Source organism: Notolepis coatsorum (assembly GCF_963971535.1).
Source record: "Notolepis coatsorum genome assembly, chromosome: 6".
NCBI lineage: Eukaryota > Metazoa > Chordata > Actinopteri > Aulopiformes > Paralepididae > Notolepis > Notolepis coatsorum.
In genome coordinates, this window is record NC_140170.1 from 71824605 (window position 1) to 71846624 (window position 22020).

Genomic DNA, 22020 nt, shown 5'->3' on the forward strand with positions numbered 1-22020 from the left:
GCCAGAACTCTCTTTGAAATGGCTAAGTTATAAGATAAGTCAGTTTATCAAGCTGGAATTTTACACTAGCTCCTATTTCACCAATGGATATGCACTCTATATATCTGAGTGCAGTGATTGGTTGGTTGGTTTACAGATACTCTGTTCAAACTGTCAACCTGCTGAGTAAAATGTAGGACAATATCTGTCAGTCAGCCAATAGGACCAGGATAAGTTCTGTGTTACCATACTGGTTAGGACCAGACTAACGAGAGAAGTTATGTTACATACTGGTTAGGACCAGACTAACGAGATAAGTTATGTTACATACTGGTTAGGACCAGACTAACGAGATAAGTTATGTTACATACTGGTTAGGACCAGACTAACAAGATAAGTTATGTTACATACTGGTTAGGACCAGACTAACAAGAGAAGTTATGTTACATACTGGGCTTATGTCGTGCTCAGATTGGGATTCCTCTCCAACCTGTTCTCACCTTGGGTGGAACAAAATGTCCGCCCTGTGAACGCGGTCAACCGCGTGAACGGTGATACATACAGCTGTGACATCTGCCGTTGCTAGATCTGGCCATTTTCAGCTCTGACTGGCCTGTGGGAGTTAAGCTTAATGACAGCGGCTTAACACCCCACTCATCCTCACCATGTTATATAATCGACATAAGTCAAGCTGCATCCGGCAATTGGATTTGATTGGATGAGTGGTTGCCTAGTGAACCATACCTTCCTGCTAGGCGGTAGACCGTCGGTCATAGAGCTGGAACTTTAGCTGTTGTTCAACCTAATGGGTTTGTGTTCTAAATCAGAGCGCCGCAACGTTGATTGTTTTGCAGATCCTCCAGTCAAACGGTCAGCTTGCTGGGCAGATGGCGAGACACACGAAACAGAGACCACTTCCGCTAGCTCAGAGGTCAGGCTAGCTCAGAGGTCAGGCTAGTTCAGCGGCCAGGCTAGCTCAGAGGTCAGGCTAGCTCAGAGGCCAGGCTAGCTCAGTGGCCAGGCTAGTTCAGAGGCCAGGCTAGCTCAGAGGCTAGGCTAGTTCAGAGGCCAGGCTAGTTCAGAGGCCAGGCTAGCTCAGTGGCCAGGCTAGTTCAGAGGCCAGGCTAGCTCAGAGGCTAGGCTAGTTCAGAGGCCAGGCTAGTTCAGAGGCCAGGCTAGTTCAGAGGCCAGGCTAGTTCAGCGGCCAGGCTAGTTCAGCGGCCAGGCTAGCTCAGAGGTCAGGCTAACTCAGAGGCCAGGCTAGTTCAGAGGCCAGGCTAGCTCAGAGGCTAGGCTAGTTCAGAGGCCAGGCTAGTTCAGAGGCCAGGCTAGCTCAGTGGCCAGGCTAGTTCAGAGGCCAGGCTAGCTCAGAGGCCAGGCTAGTTCAGAGGCCAGGCTAGTTCAGAGGCCAGGCTAGCTCAGAGGCCAGGCTAGCTCAGAGGCCAGGCTAGCTCAGCGGCCAGGCTAGTTCAGCGGCCAGGCTAGCTCAGAGGTCAGGCTAGCTCAGAGGCCAGGCTAGTTCAGCGGCCAGGCTAGCTCAGAGGTCAGGCTAGCTCAGAGGCCAGGCTAGTTCAGCGGCCAGGCTAGTTCAGCGGCCAGGCTAGCTCAGAGGCCAGGCTAGCTCAGAGGCCAGGCTAGTTCAGAGGTCAGGCTAGTTCAGCGGCCAGGCTAGTTCAGCGGCCAGGCTAGCTCAGAGGCCAGGCTAGCTCAGCGGCCAGGCTAGTTCAGCGGCCAGGCTAGCTCAGAGGCCAGGCTAGCTCAGAGGCCAGGCTAGTTCAGCGGCCAGGCTAGTTCAGCGGCCAGGCTAGCTCAGAGGCCAGGCTAGCTCAGAGGCCAGGCTAACTCAGAGGCCAGGCTAGTTTAGCGGCCAGGCTAGTTCAGCGGCCAGGCTAGCTCAGAGGCCAGGCTAACTCAGAGGCCAGGCTAGTTTAGCGGCCAGGCTAGTTCAGCGGCCAGGCTAGCTCAGAGGGGGAGTATGTCTATGTTCCCCGGGTCCTATGTTCCCCGGGTTCTATGTTCCCCGCTTTGATTGATTGATTGATTGAAAATGTTAGACCACCAGCCCTGATTCCAAACTCTAACCTTAACCAGTTCGAATGAGGGCCTAAGCTTAACCGTTCGAAACAAGGCGGACATTAATAATTAATAAAATAATAAAAATTTATAAAATGTTCAATCTATTAATCAATCAAAGCGGGGAACATAGAACCCGGGGAACATAGGACCCGGGGAACATAGGGATGATGAGGCCAGGCTAACTCAGAGGCCAGACTAGTTCAGAGGCCAGGCTAGTTCAGAGGCCAGGCTAGCTCAGAGGCCAGGCTAGTTCAGAGGCCAGGCTAGCTCAGAGGCCAGGCTAGTTCAGAGGTCAGGCTAGCTCAGAGGCCAGGCTAACTCAGAGGCCAGGCTAACTCAGAGGCCAGACTAGTTCAGAGGCCAGGCTAACTCAGAGGCCAGGCTAACTCAGAGGCCAGGCTAACTCAGAGGCCAGGCTAGCTCAGAGGCCAGGCTAGTTCAGAGGCCAGACTAGTTCAGAGGCCAGGCTAGCTCAGAGACCAGGCTAGTTCAGAGGCCAGGTTAGTTCAGAGGCCAGGCTAGTTCAGAGGCCAGGTTAGTTCAGAGGCCAGGCTAACTCAGAGGCCAGACTAGTTCAGAGGCCAGGCTAACTCAGAGGCCAGGCTAACTCAGAGGCCAGGCTAGCTCAGAGGCCAGGCTAGCTCAGAGGCCAGGCTAACTCAGAGGCCAGGCTAGTTCAGAGGCCAGGCTAACTCAGAGGCCAGGCTAGCTCAGAGACCAGGCTAGTTCAGAGGCCAGGCTAGCTCAGAGGCCAGGCTAGTTCAGAGGCCAGGCTAGCTCAGAGGCCAGGCTAGCTCAGAGGCCAGACTAGCTCAGAGGCCAGGCTAGCTCAGAGGCCAGGCTAGTTCAGCGGCCAGGCTAGTTCAGAGGCCAGGCTAACTCAGAGGCCAGGCTAGTTCAGAGGCCAGGCTAGTTCAGAGGCCAGGCTAACTCAGAGGCCAGGCTAGTTCAGAGGCCAGGCTAGTTCAGTGGCCAGGCTAGTTCAGAGGCCAGGCTAACTCAAAGGCCAGGCTAACTCAGAGGCCAGGCTAGCTCAGAGGCCAGGCTAGCTCAGAGGCCAGGCTAGCTCAGTGGCCAGGCTAGTTCAGAGGCCAGGCTAGCTCAGAGGCCAGACTAGCTCAGAGGCCAGGCTAGCTCAGAGGCCAGGCTAGCTCAGAGGCCAGGCTAGCTCAGAGGCCAGACTAGTTCAGAGGTCAGGCTAGTTCAGCGGCCAGGCTAGCTCAGAGACCAGGCTAGTTCAGAGGCCAGGCTAGTTCAGAGGCCAGGCTAGCTCAGAGGCCAGGCTAGTTCAGAGGCCAGACTAGCTCAGAGGCCAGGCTAGCTCAGAGGCCAGGCTAGCTCAGAGGCCAGACTAGCTCAGAGGCCAGGCTAGCTCAGAGGCCAGGCTAGTTCAGCGGCCAGGCTAGTTCAGAGGCCAGGCTAACTCAGAGGCCAGGCTAGTTCAGAGGCCAGGCTAGTTCAGAGGCCAGGCTAACTCAGAGGCCAGGCTAGTTCAGAGGCCAGGCTAGTTCAGTGGCCAGGCTAGTTCAGAGGCCAGGCTAACTCAAAGGCCAGGCTAACTCAAAGGCCAGGCTAGCTCAGAGGCCAGGCTAGCTCAGAGGCCAGGCTAGCTCAGTGGCCAGGCTAGTTCAGAGGCCAGGCTAGCTCAGAGGCCAGACTAGCTCAGAGGCCAGGCTAGCTCAGAGGCCAGGCTAGCTCAGAGGCCAGGCTAGCTCAGAGGCCAGACTAGTTCAGAGGTCAGGCTAGTTCAGTGGCCAGGCTAGTTCAGAGGCCAGACTAGCTCAGAGGCCAGGCTAGCTCAGAGGCCAGGCTAGCTCAGAGGCCAGACTAGCTCAGAGGCCAGGCTAGCTCAGAGGCCAGGCTAGTTCAGCGGCCAGGCTAGTTCAGAGGCCAGGCTAACTCAGAGGCCAGGCTAGTTCAGAGGCCAGGCTAGTTCAGAGGCCAGGCTAACTCAGAGGCCAGGCTAGTTCAGAGGCCAGGCTAGTTCAGTGGCCAGGCTAGTTCAGAGGCCAGGCTAACTCAAAGGCCAGGCTAACTCAAAGGCCAGGCTAGCTCAGAGGCCAGGCTAGCTCAGAGGCCAGGCTAGCTCAGTGGCCAGGCTAGTTCAGAGGCCAGGCTAGCTCAGAGGCCAGACTAGCTCAGAGGCCAGGCTAGCTCAGAGGCCAGGCTAGCTCAGAGGCCAGGCTAGCTCAGAGGCCAGACTAGTTCAGAGGTCAGGCTAGTTCAGTGGCCAGGCTAGCTCAGAGACCAGGCTAGTTCAGAGGCCAGGCTAGCTCAGGGGCCAGGCTAGCTCAGAGACCAGGCTAGTTCAGAGGCCAAGCTTAGTATACATAGTATTACATACAGGGGTGTAAAAAGTACCCAGAAATGATACTTAAGTGAAAGTATGGGTACCGTCTCAAAATCGTACTCAAGTAAAAGTCAGAGTATCTGGCTAAAAACACACTTGAGTCAAAGTCAAAAAGTTTCTACTTTTAAATGTACTTAAGTACTAAAAAGTAAAAGTAAAAACCTTTTTTCTGACTCTATTCTTCTGATAGCAGGTGTTTAATCAAAGATACCCGCTTTCTAGTCTTGCACAAGGACCAATCAGCATGGGTATGGGCGGGTTCATTTTCCATTGATGGGGATTTGATTGGCTGTTTTTAAATAATGTGCGGCCGCAAGATTAATAACGTTAACGTTAGTTCAGCCAGAGAAACAAATAAAATAGTTGGACCTGCAAGATTTGTACTTTGTAGGTCTGCATTTTAAATGTAAGGAGTAAAAAGTATGTTTTTTTTCTCTGAAATGTAATTGAGTAAAAGTACAAGTATACAAACCTAATAATACTCGAGTAAAGTACAAATCCCCCAAAACAGTACTTAAGTATTGTAACAAAGTACAATTACTTGCCCTTATGCTTTACCTGTAGCAAATGGCATCACACCCGTTCTGTATTAATGTTGTTCTTTATACCACAGCCAGTCAGACTTTCAGTTCTACTTCTCTGTCCAACAGTCAACTTACTTGTTCTCATTGGTGGAGTCATATCTTGGGAAGGGGTCTGGGTCATTGTCGTTGAAGTCATAGCTGGCCGCTGCGTCCTACAGAGACACAAACAACAAGACATTAAACCTTTCACTACCACACTACCAAAGGGTTAACCCTTTCACTGTGACAATACAGACGGTTTACGGTTAAGCTTCTGTCGTGTGGTAGTGAAAGGGTTAAAATGATTGGTGAGACTGCAGACAGGATGACATCAATAAGCGCAGAGGAGGAAGTGATGCTAAGTCCTCAGGTCTGTCAGCCGCGCGGAGCGAGGAGCCGCTGTCATTGAGACAGACCGCGGGTGGCGGGAAGCGCGACAAGAGGAGAGGACGATATGATTTACTGGCGAAACGGAGCCATTCCTCCTGAGGCGGGAGGCCGAGCAGAGAGGACGTCAACTCCGCTTGTTTTCCTCCTGTCAACAGCTATCTGTCAGAGAAGAATGGAGGACGTCGACGCGTGTCAATCGCTCTTTCATCTCGGAGCTCGTGTCACGGTGCTTGTTTCGCGTTTCACATTAGCTCATTAGCTAATTCTGGCACATTTACATTGATGTGGAAAATGTTGATGTTGATGAATGTGCACTGTCCATGAAAAAAGAAATAATAATAAATATTAAACATGATTCTTCCACGAACTGCGTCTAGTAACCCGCCTATAACCTGAACGAGACCCGCCTAACACGATGGCACATTGATGAATAGATCCTATTTCAAAAACGTTTGTATGTAACCTATTGGTGCCAAAAGTGTATAAAAGATAACAGATAATGAAACAAAATTTTTTTTTATCTACTTATTCGCCCCCTTTTTTCTGTATTTTTCTCTCATCCCAATTTAGTCATTATGCCAATTCCCTTCCTGGTCGTTGCGCGCATTTCCCCCCCACTTGCCGGCCTAGGGAGGGTTGAGAGATACATGTGGAGTCAGCCAGCCGCTTCTTTTCACCTGACAGCGAGGACTCTCACTGGGGGAGCGTAACGCGTGGGAGGATCACACTACTTCCCCCAGTTCCCTTCCTCGCTGAGCAGGCGCCCCGACCGACCTGTAGGAGTCGCTGTTTACAACGACCAGGATACATTTTTGTATTTATTTGTATTTATTGGTTTAAAATACAGAGACAGTGCATATTAAGGAACATTTGACTGTAAATATGCCAGTTTAGCCAAGTTGGCTAATTTTCAACTGTAGTCTCTGGGGCAGGTGACATGAGCACAACAATAATTAAAACATAGTACAATAATTAAAACACAGTAGGAATCAATATAGGTTACAATACACTAAAATACATACAAATAAATACATTAAAATACAACCCCTCAGTTAAAAAACATAGTACAATAATTAAAACACAGTAGGAATCAGTATAGGTTACAATACACTAAAATACATACATTAAAATACAACCCCTCAGTTAAAATGGTTGCACACTTGACCATCTCTCAACCATGATTTTAAGTTAGTTTTAAATGAGATGTAACTTTGATACTCCCTGAGCCGTGTTGGCAGACTGTTCCAGGTGTGGGCTGCTCTCACGGAAAAGGCTGTCTGACTAAAAGCAGACCTCCTGTTTGGGACTACACAGTCCCCTCTGACTACAGACCTGGTATATCTATCAGCAGATGCTTTCTGTTTTATGAAAGTACAGAGGGGGGGGAGGAGCCAAGCCATGTAGGATTTTATAGGTAAGGCAGGCATCTTTGAATTTGACAAGATTGTCCCAGCTCAGTAGGTTCTGGTTTGCTATGCTATAACAATGGTGGTGGCTGTTTGTTTTCCTGTCCAGAACTTTCACAGCCTGATGGTAAACTACCTGTACAGATCGTAATGTTGTACAGGAGGCTTGTGTCCAGCTAGTCAGACAGTATGTTAAGTGTGACATAATAATGGCATTAAAATACAGTGCTGCTGCTTTTGTTGACAGAGTTTCTGATGTGACGGAAGTTTGATAAGTGAAACTTTGCATTGTTTACTACCGATTTGATTTGTTTTTTAAATGTAAGATTGGAGTTCCCACCTGCTAACACTGCCAATTGTGTTAGTATGGACGACCAACCAAGCCGGAGGTACCGCTGACAGCTGGATTCGATACCAGTGTCTCTGCGGTGGTAGGCAGGCGCTTAGTCCGCTGCGCTACCCAGCCGCCCATAATGAAACTCATTTTTTATTATTATTTTATTATCTTTTCCCCCCTTCTTTTTCCATTTTTCTCCCCTCCCAATGTTAGTCGTTATGCCAATTCCCAATCCCCTTCCTGGTCGTTGCGCACTCTACCCCCTACCGTCAGTCTGGGAGGGCGGAGACTATCACATGCTTCCTCCGACACATGTGTAGCCAGCCCACCGCTTCTTTTCACCCGGCAGCGCGGACTCTCACTGGGAGAGTGTAACGTGTGGAAGGTCACACTACTTCTCCTAGATCCTTCCCTTGCTGTCAGGGGCGGACCTAGCACATTTGGCGCCCTAGGCGAGAATCACCACTGCGCTTTTATGGCTTTTGCCACGTTAGTCTTTCTTTCCTCAACGCTCAATTCTATAAACACTTGACCGATACCCATCAATGCACAGCGCTCTAGCATGTTCTGACTGTGAACACCTAAAGCTGAGGCTCAGACCGACCGACCGTTTTAGATTTTTGGCTCATTTTCCCTTATGTTAGAATTTTTTTTATGTAAAAATAATGGTTGCAGATATAGAGGGGGGCGCCAAAACTGCACAGAGAAAAAAAATTTAAAATAATTTTTTTTTGGCGCCCCCCTCTGGGTGGCGCTCTAGGCGACCGCCTATATCGCCTGTAGGAAGGTCCGCCCCTGCTTGCTGTGCAGGCGCCCCGACCGAACTGTAGGAGTCGCTGTTTACAACGACCAGGACCCACCCACGCCGGCTTCCCACCCGCTAACACTGCCAATTGTGTTAGTATGGACGGTCGGCCAAGCCGGAGGCACCACAGCCGGATTCGATCCCACTGGCTCTGTGGTGGTAGACAGACACTTAGTCCGCTGCGCTACCCGGCCGCCCTCAATGAAACAAATTTCTAATGTTTTGTGAATATTTGATTATAACAACTTATAGGCAATTTATAGGCAATGTTTATAATCTACCATGTTTATACAATGTTTATAATCTACCAATGTTTATACAATGTGTATGATCTACCATGTTTATACAATGTTTATAATCTACCAATGTTTATACAATGTGTATAATCTACCATGTTTATACAATGTTTATAATCTACCATGTTTATACAATGTTTATAATCTACCATGTTTATACAATGTCTATAATCTACCATGTTTATACAATGTTTATATATAATGTACTACAGCTCATATTTTGAAAAGGAAAACATCTTATAAGACACATGGTCTTATGGGGCAGGGCTACTATGTAGTGTATTATAGAGCTTCATAAACCACTATTCACATTTCAGGTAGTAGAGTTTCAGGTGAAGTGATTAATTGCTGAGTTGTTCCAGTTCTATACTTTGGCTTTCCTGAGTTACTGGGCACTTTTAAATGAGACCATCTGAATCAATTGCCTACCAGTGTCATTGAAGAAAGACTATCATAAAACTATGCAAATACATGAATAAATGCCGTGAGTGGTAAGGATGAGTGTCTCATTTTGTTAAGCCTTCCTGATTAATCACCACTGAGTTAATTACAGAATAGTCAGTTTCATCAGCCGTGTTTTCAGTCTTTTTTTCTCTCTCTCTTTTTCTCTCTCTCTTTTTCTCTCTCTCTCTGCCTCTCTATCTCTGCCTCTCTCTCTCTCTCTCTCTCTCTCTCTCTCTCTCTCTCTCTCTCTCTCTCTCTCTCTCTCTTTCTCTTTCTCTGCCTCTCTCTGCTTTTCTCTCTCTCTTCACCCCTCTCTTTCTCTGATTTTCTCTCTCTCTCTCTCTCTCTCTCTCTCTCTCTCTCTCTCTCTCTCTCTCTCTCTCTCTCTCTCTCTCTCTCTCTCTCTCTCTCTCTCTCTCTCTCTGCATCTGTCTCTTGCATGAAAAATACCCAAATCCTTGGGAGGCTGGCATTATCATATAGAGCATCTATTAAGTGTCTTTATGAATCGCCTTGTAAGGTGTCACTGGCGGCGTTGCTATGGGAACGCCTGGCCTTGACGATGGGGGTTGTCTCCATAGAAACGGTGTCTTATTACGTACATAGTTGGGGTAGATGTCGGTGTGGTTCCACTCCAGGCCGTCGTCGAGGACCGTGATGACCACGCCCTTCCCCGTGATGCCTTTCTTCCACACGGGGATCACATGCAGGTCCAACTTGGGCAGAGAAGAGGAGGTCCGCGTGTCTTGCTGGAGACGGAGAGAGGGAGGAAGATTTTTAGTTTTTAGCATAATAGGCCTACTTTCAAAATAGTGTGTTTTAACTAGTCTAACTGAAAAATATAATAAAATATACTACAAATAAGTATACTAAAATCCAATACAACTTAATGTATATTTGATACATTTACATATATAAGTATATTAAATGTTGATACCAGAGAGTATTCTTTTCATATGCTTTAATAAATAACAATTTAAGTATATTGGAATATACTACTAATTAGTAGACTTTATGGATTACCTTACAAAATTTGCTGTTAGCATACTTTTATGTTTTATGCATACTTTTGTGTTTTAAATGTAAATGTAGATTAGATTAGATTCAAATGTATAAAGTATATACGTATGTCAAAATAAGTAAAAACTAAAAACTAAAATCCAATACAACTTAAAGTGTATTTTAATGAATTTATTTTTAAGTATATTATATGTTGATACCAGAGAGTATTTTCTTCATATGCTACTAATTCGTAGACTTTATGGATTACCTTCAAATGTGCTGTTGGCGTATACTGATATCCAGCACAACTTGAATTGTAATTTAATGCATTTATTTAAAGTATATTAAATGTTAATACCACTAGAGAGTGTACTACAAGTATATTTATCAAGAATATGCTTCAATACATTTCAATTAAATTATACTTTGTAGATTTGTCCATTTTATAGGTTTGTTTAAGGTTGGAATAAACACGTATAAAGCAATGAAAGTGGTAATAATTAATGTGTGCAGATGCCTAGTGTGGAGGAATTACCTCTGGGCCATCAGACCAGATGGGAGAAAAAAACATATTTTTGATAGAAGAGGTTGTAAATCAACCAAATCTGACCTAATTTTACTGTTCTACTGGCAGTTTGGTTGACACAGCTGTCATGGATTCCAGTGGGCTCAATCTTAATACTAGGGGGGGGGGTGCTATCATATGAATCTAGAGATCACAAGGAACCCATAGACATCAACCATGTTGTGCTAGCTTGTAGCTAAAGTGTGCTCCAAAGGTTAGCAATATGTATCAACAAAATGTTGTAATGTCATATACAGTATATCTAACATTAGCCCATTTTCAAAGGGGGTTCCTCGATCTCTCAGCTCAAGATATAGGAATGAAATAAGGCTAGTTTGAACCACAGTAGTCATCATTAGAAACATAAACAAACCCAAACCCATAGAGTTTAGGGCGGAAACCATGCAGTTTGGTACAAATATGAACTGCATGGTTTCTATTCCGATTTTGTTCTCCGGTCCCTTAACTGTCTTAGAACTGCATGGGTAACATTATAGCTCCTGAGAGACTGGTGGATCTACATCCCCTCCTAACGCTCTTCTCTCTGAGCAACAGGCTGGTCTCAGTACCATCTCACATCCCCTCCTACAGCTCTTCTCTCTGAGCAACAGGCTGGTCTCAGTACCATCTCACATCCCCATCTACAGCTCTTCTCTCTGACTGGCAGGCTGGTCTCAGTACCATCACACATCCCCTCCTACAGCTCTTCTCTCTGACTGGCAGGCTGGTCTCAGTACCATCTCACATCCCCTCCTACAGCTCTTCTCTCTGACTGGGAGGCTGGTCTCAGTACCATCTACATCCCCTCCTACAGCTCTTCTCTCTCTGACTGGCAGGCTGGTCTCAGTACCATCTCACATCCCCTCCTACAGCTCTTCTCTCTGACTGGCAGGCTGGCCTCAGTACCATCTCACATCCCCTCCTACAGCTCTTCTCTCTGACTGGCAGGCTGGCCTCAGTACCATCTCACATCCCCTCCTACAGCTCTTCTCTCTGACTGGCAGGCTGGCCTCAGTACCATCTCACAAATACTCCTACAGCTCTTCTCTCTGACTGGCAGGCTGGCCTCAGTACCATCTACATCCCCTCCTACAGCTCTTCTCTCTGACTGGCAGGCTGGCCTCAGTACCATCTACATCCCCTCCTACAGCTCTTCTCTCTGACTGGCAGGCTGGCCTCAGTACCATCTCACATCAGGGGTAGGCAATTAAGTTAGGCTGAGGGCCAAATTTTTTCCAAGTCATTGTATGGGGGGCCGGAAACAAAAACAATGGCTAATTTAATATATTGATAGTGAAAACATTTGAACTCTGTGACAGCCAACCTTATAACTAAGACATACATTTGTGTTAGAGGCAGAGAATGGACAAAATAAACGAGCTGCATAGGTGGCATAATAAATTGTAAATGACATACACATTTGCACTGAACATTATACCTTTGTCTGTTTGCCATTTTATTATAAAACCAGAGACAAGCGCCTCTCTCTTATCGGCCTATCTTACATTACGCGCAACCAATGCGTCTATCTGACAGCCCTTTCTGTGGAGCGCACTGGACTATTGAGAAACAATAGGAATTTTCCATTGGTTCTCCATGTGACCATTTCTAGCATTTCCATTGGCTTAGCTATAGTGACAGACATAGATATATGATAAATGGATAGATACAGCGGATTAGATGCAGTCCAGGGAAAACAACCAATCTAGATATTTGAAGATTCTATGCTTTACATCCGCGCATTCTCTGAGAGATGCGCCCGGCTTTAGAGGGTTAAAAGCCTAATTGTATTTTTTATTTAGTTAATAAATGTCTCGTTGTAATTCCTTATATACCTAATGTAGCGCATCTTCTTGAAGTAGATGTTGAGATCAGAGGTTCTGTGTAGGATTGTTAGTAACTGTCTAACTGTACATATGGCTGTTTACACTAGTAACTGTTTACCTGCATATATAACTGTCTCCACCAGTGACTGTCTAGTTGCATATATATCTGTTCCCACTAGAGGGCGCTCTAGGCGGAGCCACCCAGGTACACCACCTTGTGGCGAGTATAAAAGCAAATGTATACTCCCACTTCGTTCTCTCCCCCCATGCCTCCCAGATGATGTATGTTACTGCTGCTTTCCATGTGAATAAAAAGGAACAACGCCAGATAGAAACCATATGGGCCCTCATTCATCAACGTGTTCTACGCACAGATCTGTGCTTACCCTGTGCGTACGATCATTTCTAAGCAAAGAGTGGGATTCATCAATTTCAACTTGAACTTGACTTCGTGCTTACATCTACGCACAGTTCAGACCTGGCGTACCTAGCGCCCAGTGGTAGAATATATTATTACAACAAGGAAATGAGCTTCTGTGCATAATAACACTGGCACGTTCTGTACGAACCGTAGTTCATTATAGTTCATTGTAAAATAGCAACAGTAGTGTAATTATGGTCAAAACCCTATAAATAGCATTTGGAATAATAGATCTTTCTCTCAGAATGAATGCAGCATGGTTTATATAGCGTTATCGGAATATACGGGGTGTAGGCTACTGACTGACTGCGCTCCGCGTAGCTTGATTGATTGATTGATTGAAAAGTTTATTAACAGATTGCAGAATGGGTACAGTACAGTACAGCTCAGTACATACAATTGTTAATTGGGGATGCAGACCAACTTTCGTCTTGTTTACATCAGGGTCCCCCATTTTCAATTCATCATAAATCATAAAGCTCAACTCGTTATTATTCTGCGCAGACCGCAGAAACACGGGAACGCTTTGATTATATTTAAAAGGCTTTACGTTAAACGAAACAAGTGGAACTTCGAAGCTGTAAGCAGAATACAAGTCATATGAATATAGTGTTCTTCCCCCTTTTTACTGTATAAGAAAGAATAGAAAACGCATTGCAATGACACTATAGTGGACAGACTATGTATATGATGGGATTCAAGTTCGCGTTTTTGTTGCTCATGGGCATGCTGTCAGAGTATGATATCTTAATCAAACATTCTAGAACATTTGTCGTCACAGATCATGTCCTAATAGAACATAGGCTATGGCATGGATCGTGATATTGTGTGGACTGTAATTATTACTGTACCGGTACCACCCATTGTGACAACAGCCTTGTGAGTCCCGCACACAAACATGATGGAATTCAAGTTCATGTATTGAAAGGCAGGCTATCATACATGCAGTGAGATTCATTGTTCTTGTATATGCTCTTGTATTATATTGTTTATATAGGCTACCCAATACTGACATCAAAATAGATTGTAGTATGCCTCTAGAAATCATATGCAGCAGGTAGAAAATTGACGGGAGATCCATCGCGATTTGGAATAAAATTGAGGAGAACTTTAATCCCTGGGGTATTAATCAAACAACACGGGAAAAGGCAGTCATATTCCAGCGCGGTCTTTATTAGCCGACAACAAAATAGATGCATCTAAAAATCATATAGCCAATCGAACACAACTAATAAAGGCATTCATATTACAGCACGGTTATAATGACACACAACCAACGCCAAACAGTGGTCAACGAACGGTCTTTATTAGTATTTTGAGCTGTCCAGGCAGAATTGCAGCAATGGTCTTAGGGAGCCGTTGATATCTGACATCACCGTTTACGAGTCCGCCTTTTATTTATCCCACAATACGCGATAGTGTCTTCTTGGTTCGACAGCAGTGAACAATCTTCGTGGAGTTTCTCAGGGTTCCGCTCGGGTCCGTCCATTATTTCACATCCCATGGGGGGTGTTTCCTCATTTTCATGACCATATATGGATAATCATGCACGAGCATTGACGGTAGAACAAAGTGGTATTCATCAACACGGAGGACCATAGAGCCTGCGTACGCACGTGTGATGAATGCCGACTTCCCTGTGCGTACGCTAGTTCTACATTCCGTGCTTACGTGTGGAAGTAGGTCAAGTTCTACGTCCACGTTGATGAATGAGGGCCCATGCCTCTTGACCACATTATTGTCGCCCTATAGTCGAATTCTGTTAACAGCAGATTCAGCTTTTTTTGCTCTGATTTGACTTCAGTTTAATTGCATTGTTACTGTTCACATGTGTGGTGCCGTCACAGTCATATATATATTAGTAAAGATGAAGTTTGAATGACTTACTGAACCTATTGCCGACCTGTGATCTACATCCTACAGCTCTTCTCTCTGGGTCGCAGCTAACATTCAAAAGAAGGACACTTGACTGCTGAGGAGCCTCGGGGTCGACGGCGCTCTTCAACCGAACACGCCGCCAGACTATCTGGTGTCACAGGATGGCGATGAAGCACACAATGGAGAAAGGTCACCCTAACATGGCCGCCGAGCGGCCCCCTCACCAGCCACTAGACTGCCGTCACCTCCATTGACCTTTTGGAGGAATGCGTTATCGTGTTCGCCGGCGTTTCTTTTGTGGCGGTCGAGTCCTCTCCTCTCTGATCGCCTCAGCAGCTTCAGTCTACATTATTCTCCCTTCTCTTCGCTGCTTCAAATTTACGTATACAGAATTAATTGGAACATCCAAATGTTCACGTGTTGTAAATTCTTTTTATCCACTATTTCTCCTCCTATTTTTCTTGTATTTTCCTCCCATCCCAATTTAGTCGTTATGCCAATTCCCCCCTCCCCTTCCTGGTCTTTGCGCGCATTTTCCCCCTACTTGCCGGTCTAGGGAGCCCTGAAGTCTATCACATGCTTCCTCCGATACATAGGAGACAGCCAGCAGCCTCTTTTCACCTGGCAGCAAGGACTCTCATTGTGTGAGGTGTAACGCGTGGGAGGGCACACTACCTCACCCAGATCCCTTCCTCGCTGTGCAGGCGCCCTGACCGACCTGTAGGAGTCGCTGTTTACAACGACCAGATTACCACCCACCGGCTTCCCTCCCGCTGACACTGCCAATTGTGTCAGTATGACGACCGGCCACGTGTTGTACATTCTTGAAATGTTCGACTTGTTGACGGCTAATAGAAACTTCCTTAGCCTGAAAATACAGGTCTGCATTACAAACGTACAAAAATAAACGTACAGAATAAAAAAACAACTAACTTTCTTACTGTCTTTTTACTATTATGTACCTCACTACTATGTTACTATACTTATACTACTACCTACTATGGTAATATGTCTATACTACTATGCACTCCACTATTACGCTCTACTATGTTCAACACTGTTTGACGAACAATATCACTGGCCCTTAGCTGCCAGAGAGGTACCTCTCTTACTGACTTGTTGTACAGAACTTGTAAGTGGCTTTGGATGAAAGCGTTCAGCTAAATGACTTCAATGTAAATGTAAATGTGAATCTCAGGGATTGTGCTCCACAACAACAACCCATAAATCTTCTCGGTTAAATCACATGAATTCTCTCTTTCTGATGACGGCACCAATCTTTTCCTCTCGCCACCAATCTCTCTATCTGTCTCTGTCTCTATTTCCATGAATTAATGAAAACTTTATTTATCAGATTGCAGAATGGGTACAATACAGTACGGCTCAATACACACAATTGTTAAGGGGATGCAGACCAGAGAAAGACGTTTGTCTTGTTTACATCAGGGTCCCCCATTTTCAATTCATAGTGACATTTATGACATACACAACATACATGACATCATGACATTTATGGCATAGGGACATACATGACATACAGGTATATAGTACTGTCCAATAAAAAAATGATTGAATGTACCGCGTGTAACATAACATCACATATGCAGTCCACACCTCTGACACAGCCGGCTGCTTCTGCTCTCGACCAGTAGGTTCAGCCGACCAGAGACCACACTGTGTCTGATGACGTGTTGTTGTGCTCAGGGCCGGATTTTTTTGTACTTTTATTTAATTTTTTTTGGAGGCCCCTCGTCACTCGAGGCCCCAAATATTTTTTTAATTTTTTTAATGTACTATATACCTGTATGTCATGTATGTCCCTATGCCATAAATGTCATGATGTCATATATGTTGTGCATGTCATACATGTCACTATGAATTGAAAATGGGGGACCCTGATGTAAACAAGACGAAAGTCTTTCTCTGGTCTGCATCCCCTTAACAATTGTGTGTATTGAGCCGTACTGTATTATTTGTACCCATTCTGCAATCTGTTAAATAAAATTTTCATTAATTCATTAATTCACAGACAGTAACACAGGACAAAAACACATTTCAACCCCCTCCCTTCCCTAATTATAATTTAAATTGACATTCACGTAAAAGTAAGCTTACTATTCTAACATTATAATATTATTCTTGTCTCCAAAGTGTGTGCATGTTTTTTTTCTTCCTGAGGATGGCGCCATCCCCCCATCTAAACATGATGTGTTTCTTTTCTCTTCTCTTCTTGATTGATTGAAAACTTTATGAACAGATTGCAGAATGGGTACAGTACAGTACAGTACAGCTCAATAATTGTTAAGGGGATGCAGACCAGAGAAAGACTTTCGTCTTGTTTACATCAGGGTCCCCCATTTTCAATTCATCATAACATATATGACATACATGACATACAGATAGACAGTACTGCTACATCTATACATTTATGACATACCAGATTTGCAAATACAGTACTGTTTGTGATACGAAAAGAGTCCAGAAAAGAGAGTATATACATTTGACGTAGAAACTGTACATTGGAGGTGGTTGGGTGGGGGGGGGGGGTTGGGTAGGAGGGGTGGGTGGGTGGGGTTCACTGTATAACTGTACAAGCAAAACGGTACATTTGAATATTGACAAAACCATACTTGGTCATTTACTGTACATTGGAGGGGGTTGTGTTAGGACATTTACAGGGGCCAGTTTCGAATTGCAGTCTCCCGTAGGTGTTCTTTGAGAGTGTTTTTGAAAGTGGGTAGTGATTCACATTCCTTTACAGCTTTGGGTAGGGCGTTCCACATTGATGTGGCATAATTGCGAAACGTGTTTAGTCCCTTGTTTGAGCCGAATCTGGGTTTAACATGATTTGTGGAGCTCCCTCTGGTGTTGTGATCGTGGTATTCACTGACCTTTGGGAAGTATTTTGACATGTGCATGGGTACCTTGGTCATGTAGTGTATCTTGTAGACCAGGCCCATTGCAAGTTGCTGTACTCTGTCGTCTACTCTAAGCCATCCTAGGTTGTCAAAGTGGGCAGGGGTGATCAAAGTCCTTTTAGCTTGGCCCTCAGAGCCCACCACTTCTAAATATTCTATTCTATATAAAAACGCCACTGTGCGCACATGTATGTGTGTGTGGGGGGGCCTCCACAAGAATCTGGCCCAGGGGCCTCTGAAGTCTTAATCTGGCCTTGGTTGTGCTTATGATCCTCCTGGCTGAATTACATTTATTATTTCCGGTGGCTTATTCTAGAGATCTCTCTCTCTCTCTCTCTCTCTCTCTCTCTCTCTCTCTCTCTCTCTCTCTCTCTCTCTCTCTCTCTCTCTCTCTCTCTCTCTCTCTCTCTCTCTCTCTCTCTCTCTCTCTCTCTCTCTCTCTCTCTCTCTCTCTCTCTCTCTCTCTCTCTCTCTCTCTCTCTCTCTCTCTCTCAACTCAATTAAATTCAAAAGGCTTTATTGGCATGAAATTTCACAAAGCACAATTATGACATAGATACAGGGGTGTAAAAAGTACCCGGAAATTATACTTAAGTGGAAAGTATGGGTACCGTCTCAAAATCTGACTCAAGTAAAAGTCAAAGTATCTGGCTAAAAACACACTTGAGTAAAAGTAAAAAAGTCCTACTTTTAAATGTACTTAAGTACTAAAAAGTAAAAGTAATTTTTTTTTAAAAGGGATACACCAGGGCCCTCATTCATCAACGTGTTCTACGCACAGATCTGTGCTTACCCTGTGCGTACGATCATTTCTAAGCAAAGAGTGGGATTCATCAATTTCGATTTGAACTTGACTCCGTGCTTACATCTACGCACAGGTCAGACCAGGCGTACCTGGCGCCCAGTGGTAGAATATATTATTACAACAAGGAAATGAGCTTCTGTGCATAAAAACACTTGCATGTTCTGTACGAACCGTAGTTCATTATAGTTCATTGTAAAATAGCAACAGTAGTGTAATTATGGTCAAACCCCTATAAATAGCATTTGGAATAATAGATCTTTCTCCCAGAATGAATGCAGCATGGTTTATATAGCGTTATCGGAATATACGGGGTGTAGGCTACTGACTGCGCTCCGCGTAGCTTGATTGATTGATTGATTGATTGAAAAGTTTATTAACAGATTGCAGAATGGGTACAGTACAGTACAGCTCAGTACATACAATTGTTAATTGGGGATGCAGACCAGAGAAAGACTTTCGTATTGTTTACATCAGGGTCCCCCATTTTCAATTCATCATAAATCATAAAGCTCAACTCGTTATTATTTTGCGCAGACCGCAGAAACACGGGAACGTTTAGATTTAAAAGGCTTTACGTTAAACGAAACAAGTGGAATTTCGAAGCTGTAAGCAGAATACAAGTCATATGAATATAGTGTTCTTCCCCCTTTTTACTGTATAAGAAAGAATAGAAAACGCATTGCAATGACACCAGATAGTGGACAGACTATGTATATGATGGGATTCAAGTTCGCGTTTTTGTTGATCACAGATCATGTCCTAATAGAACATAGGCTATGGCATGGATCGTGATATTGTGTGGACTGTTATTATTACTGTCTGTACCGGTACCACCCATTGTGACAACAGCCTTGTGAGTCCCGCACACAAACATGATGGAATTCAAGTTCATGTATTGAAAGGCAGGCTACATCATACATGCAGTGAGATTCATTGCTACCCAATACTGACATCAAAATAGATTGTAGTATGCCTCTAGAAATCATATGCAGCAGGTAGAAAATTGACGGGAGATCCATCGCGATTGGAATAAAATTGAGGAGAACTTTAATCCTGGGTATTAATCAAACAACACGGAAAAGGCAGTCATATTCCAGCGCGGTATTTATTAGTGTTTGCGCTGCCCAGGCAGCAATGGTTAATAGATATCATATCCGACATCACCGTAAGTGTACACGTCTGTCAGCCTGTCTCATGAGCGCTCTTCCCTCGGCTTAGTCCATTTTCCACATTTCATGGGTGTATTCCATTACCGTATATGGTTAATCGGGGCGTTTCTGGTATGCAAATACGTGAAAGCGTGCACGAGCCGCGGCGCAGAGCCAAGGTGGGATTCATCATGACAGGTGTGCGTAGAGCCTGCGTACGCACGTGTGATGAATCCCGACTTCCCTGTGCGTACACTAGTTCTACATTCCGTGCTTACGTGTGGAAATAGAACATGTTCTACGCACACATTGATGAATGAGGGCCCAGGGGTCTCAAACTCATTCCATCGTGGGCCAGGTTTTCATTTTAACTATACATTGCACCAGGTGAGTTAGTTGAAGAGGTGAGCCAATGAAATCATCAGCTGGTGTTTAGGCAAGGCTGGAATGAAACCAAGCAGACACTCTGCCCACAATGGAATGTGTTCTGCGATAGACAATGAAGGTGGACGGCATTCACATCACAGCATGAATAATATCACAATATTAAAAACAGAATGGTGTATCCTGAATAATATCACAATATTAACCACAGCATACTGGATTATCCTGAATAATATCACAATATTAAAGGCAGAATACTGGAGTACCCTGAATAATATCACAATATTAAAGACAGAATACTGGAGTACCCTGAATAATATCACAATATTAAAGACAGAATACTGGAGTACCCTGAATAATATCAGAATATCAACCACAGCATAATGCGGATCTGACTGTCTATTCTTCTGATAGCAGGTGTTAATCAAAGATCCCCGCTTTCTAGTGTTGCACAAGGACCAATCAGCATGGGTATGGGCGGGTTCATGTTCCATTGATGGGGATTTGATTGGCTGTTTACCTGCGGTCGCAGGATTAATAACGTTAATGTTAGTTCGGCCAGATAAACAATTAAAATATACTAATTGGTTGGACCTGTGAGATTTGTACTTTGTACTTTGTAGGTCTGCATTTTAAATGTAAGGAGTAAAAAGTATGTTTTCTCTGAAATGTAATGGAGTAAAAGTACAAAGTATACAAACCTAATAATACTCAAGTAAAGTACAAATCCCCCAAAACAGTACTTAAGTATTGTAACAAAGTACAACTACTCAAGTACTTTACACCCCTGCATAGACAACAAACAACATAACAATATAAGATCAAAGAAATTAAAGTAAATAAAGGAGATGGTGCAGTGAGTAAAACATCTCTCTCTCTCTCCCTCTCTCTCTCTCTCTCTCTCTCTCACTCTCTCTCTCTCTCTCTCTCTCTCTCTCTCTCTCTCTCTCTCTCTCTCTCTCTCCTGCTCTATGGCTATGACTACAGTATCTAATCAACAGGCCTTTTAATGGCTGTAATGAAGAGAGGGGGCTATGATGAGCCAAGCCAGCGTTAATGAGACATCTGCAGGGAGCGTGAGGGAGACGGTGAGATTCACGTCAGAGTCAGAGCCTGAAGAAGCCATGGCACTCTTTGTTGCTCTTTGCCCATTATGCACAGACACTGTAGAACGCCACCCCAAGACATGACTCATCGCTGTGATGTCTCTCTCTCTCTCTCTCTCTCTCTCTCTCTCTCTCTCTCTCTCTCTCTCTCTCTCTCTCTCTCTCTCTGTCTGTCTGTCTGTCTGTCTGTCTGTCTGTCTGTCTGTCTGTCTGTCTGTCTGTCTGTCTGTCTGTCTGTCTGTCTGACTCTCTCTCTCTCTCTCTCTCTCTCTCTCTCTCTCTCTCTCTCTCTCTCTCTCTCCTCTCTCTCTCTCTCTCTCTCTCTCTCTCTCATTGGAATAAGCCTAGACAAGTTGGCGAGATACAGATCATAATCAACTTCCAACGCCAGTTCTACAGAGCAGGGTGTTCTCCTACGGAACCTCATCTGTATAACCAGATGACTCACTTACTGACTATCGCATCGACTCAGGGGCTCAGTCTCAATAGCCTTCTATGCATAGATTTGGACTCAGTAAACAGATACATCAGTTATGAGGGAGGCGTCCGCCACAAACACCAACAGTGAACTAGTACACAAAGCTCCTGACGCACGTAAATACACACTGACGTCGTGAGCGTTGTGGTCACACACTTAGGTCTCTCTCTCTCTCTCTCTCTCTCTCTCTCTCTCTCTCTCTCTCTCTCTCTCTCTCTCTCTCTCTTCTCTCTCTCTCTCTCTCTCTCTCTCTCTCTCTCTCTCTCTCTCTCTCTCTCTCTCTCTCTTCTAGCCTGACGTCAGAGTCAGACTCATGGATCACTACCTAAGCTACCTCCCTCTGGGTCTAAACACTGAGAGAATTAAACAAAATAGCCTCCCATTGAAAATGGTCATCAATAAAGTCAATTAGTCAATTAGTGTTGCTATGGTGACATGTTGGTGTCTCGTCTCTCATCTCGTAAGGAATTAATGGTGCTGTGATTACATTAATATACAAGAAGAAATACAATTTCTCTGTGTGTTACCAAGGCAACGGGCTGTCAGTGTGCGCACAGGGGATGTATATTGATGTTTAGCTCCCTGTGGCGGGGCTTGTTTACAGTGATGAGAGCTGTCGTCTAGTCCAGAGAAATGGAGAAATCTGCTTTTTCCTTTAATTACAGCAGTCCAATAGGGAGGTGTAGTGGTTACGTCATTGTTGTTTCCCCGCGCGGTCTACCTCACTTGAAATTGCAATGTATTTCCAATGGACCCATTTCTAAATCGCCTCGTTTAAAACAAATAAAGTATGAATATTGGCATGGTGTACCTTTCTGTGTGTATTCATACCACAATCTTTTT

The 22020-nt window shown here is 44.8% G+C and overlaps 1 protein-coding gene across 1 annotated transcript in view; it reads right to left on the reverse strand.

The window, feature by feature from the left end:
* pcsk1 (proprotein convertase subtilisin/kexin type 1) overlaps nucleotides 1–22020 on the reverse strand; it is a gene marked incomplete at both ends in the record, with an annotated part of 65870 nt that overhangs the window by 30533 nt on the left and 13317 nt on the right. Inside the window, 2 exons of the mRNA XM_084316673.1 lie at nucleotides 5065–5141; nucleotides 9249–9395. Of these exons, the coding sequence (XP_084172799.1) occupies nucleotides 5065–5141; nucleotides 9249–9395 (224 nt within the window). The remainder of the gene's footprint in view (nucleotides 1–5064; nucleotides 5142–9248; nucleotides 9396–22020) is intronic.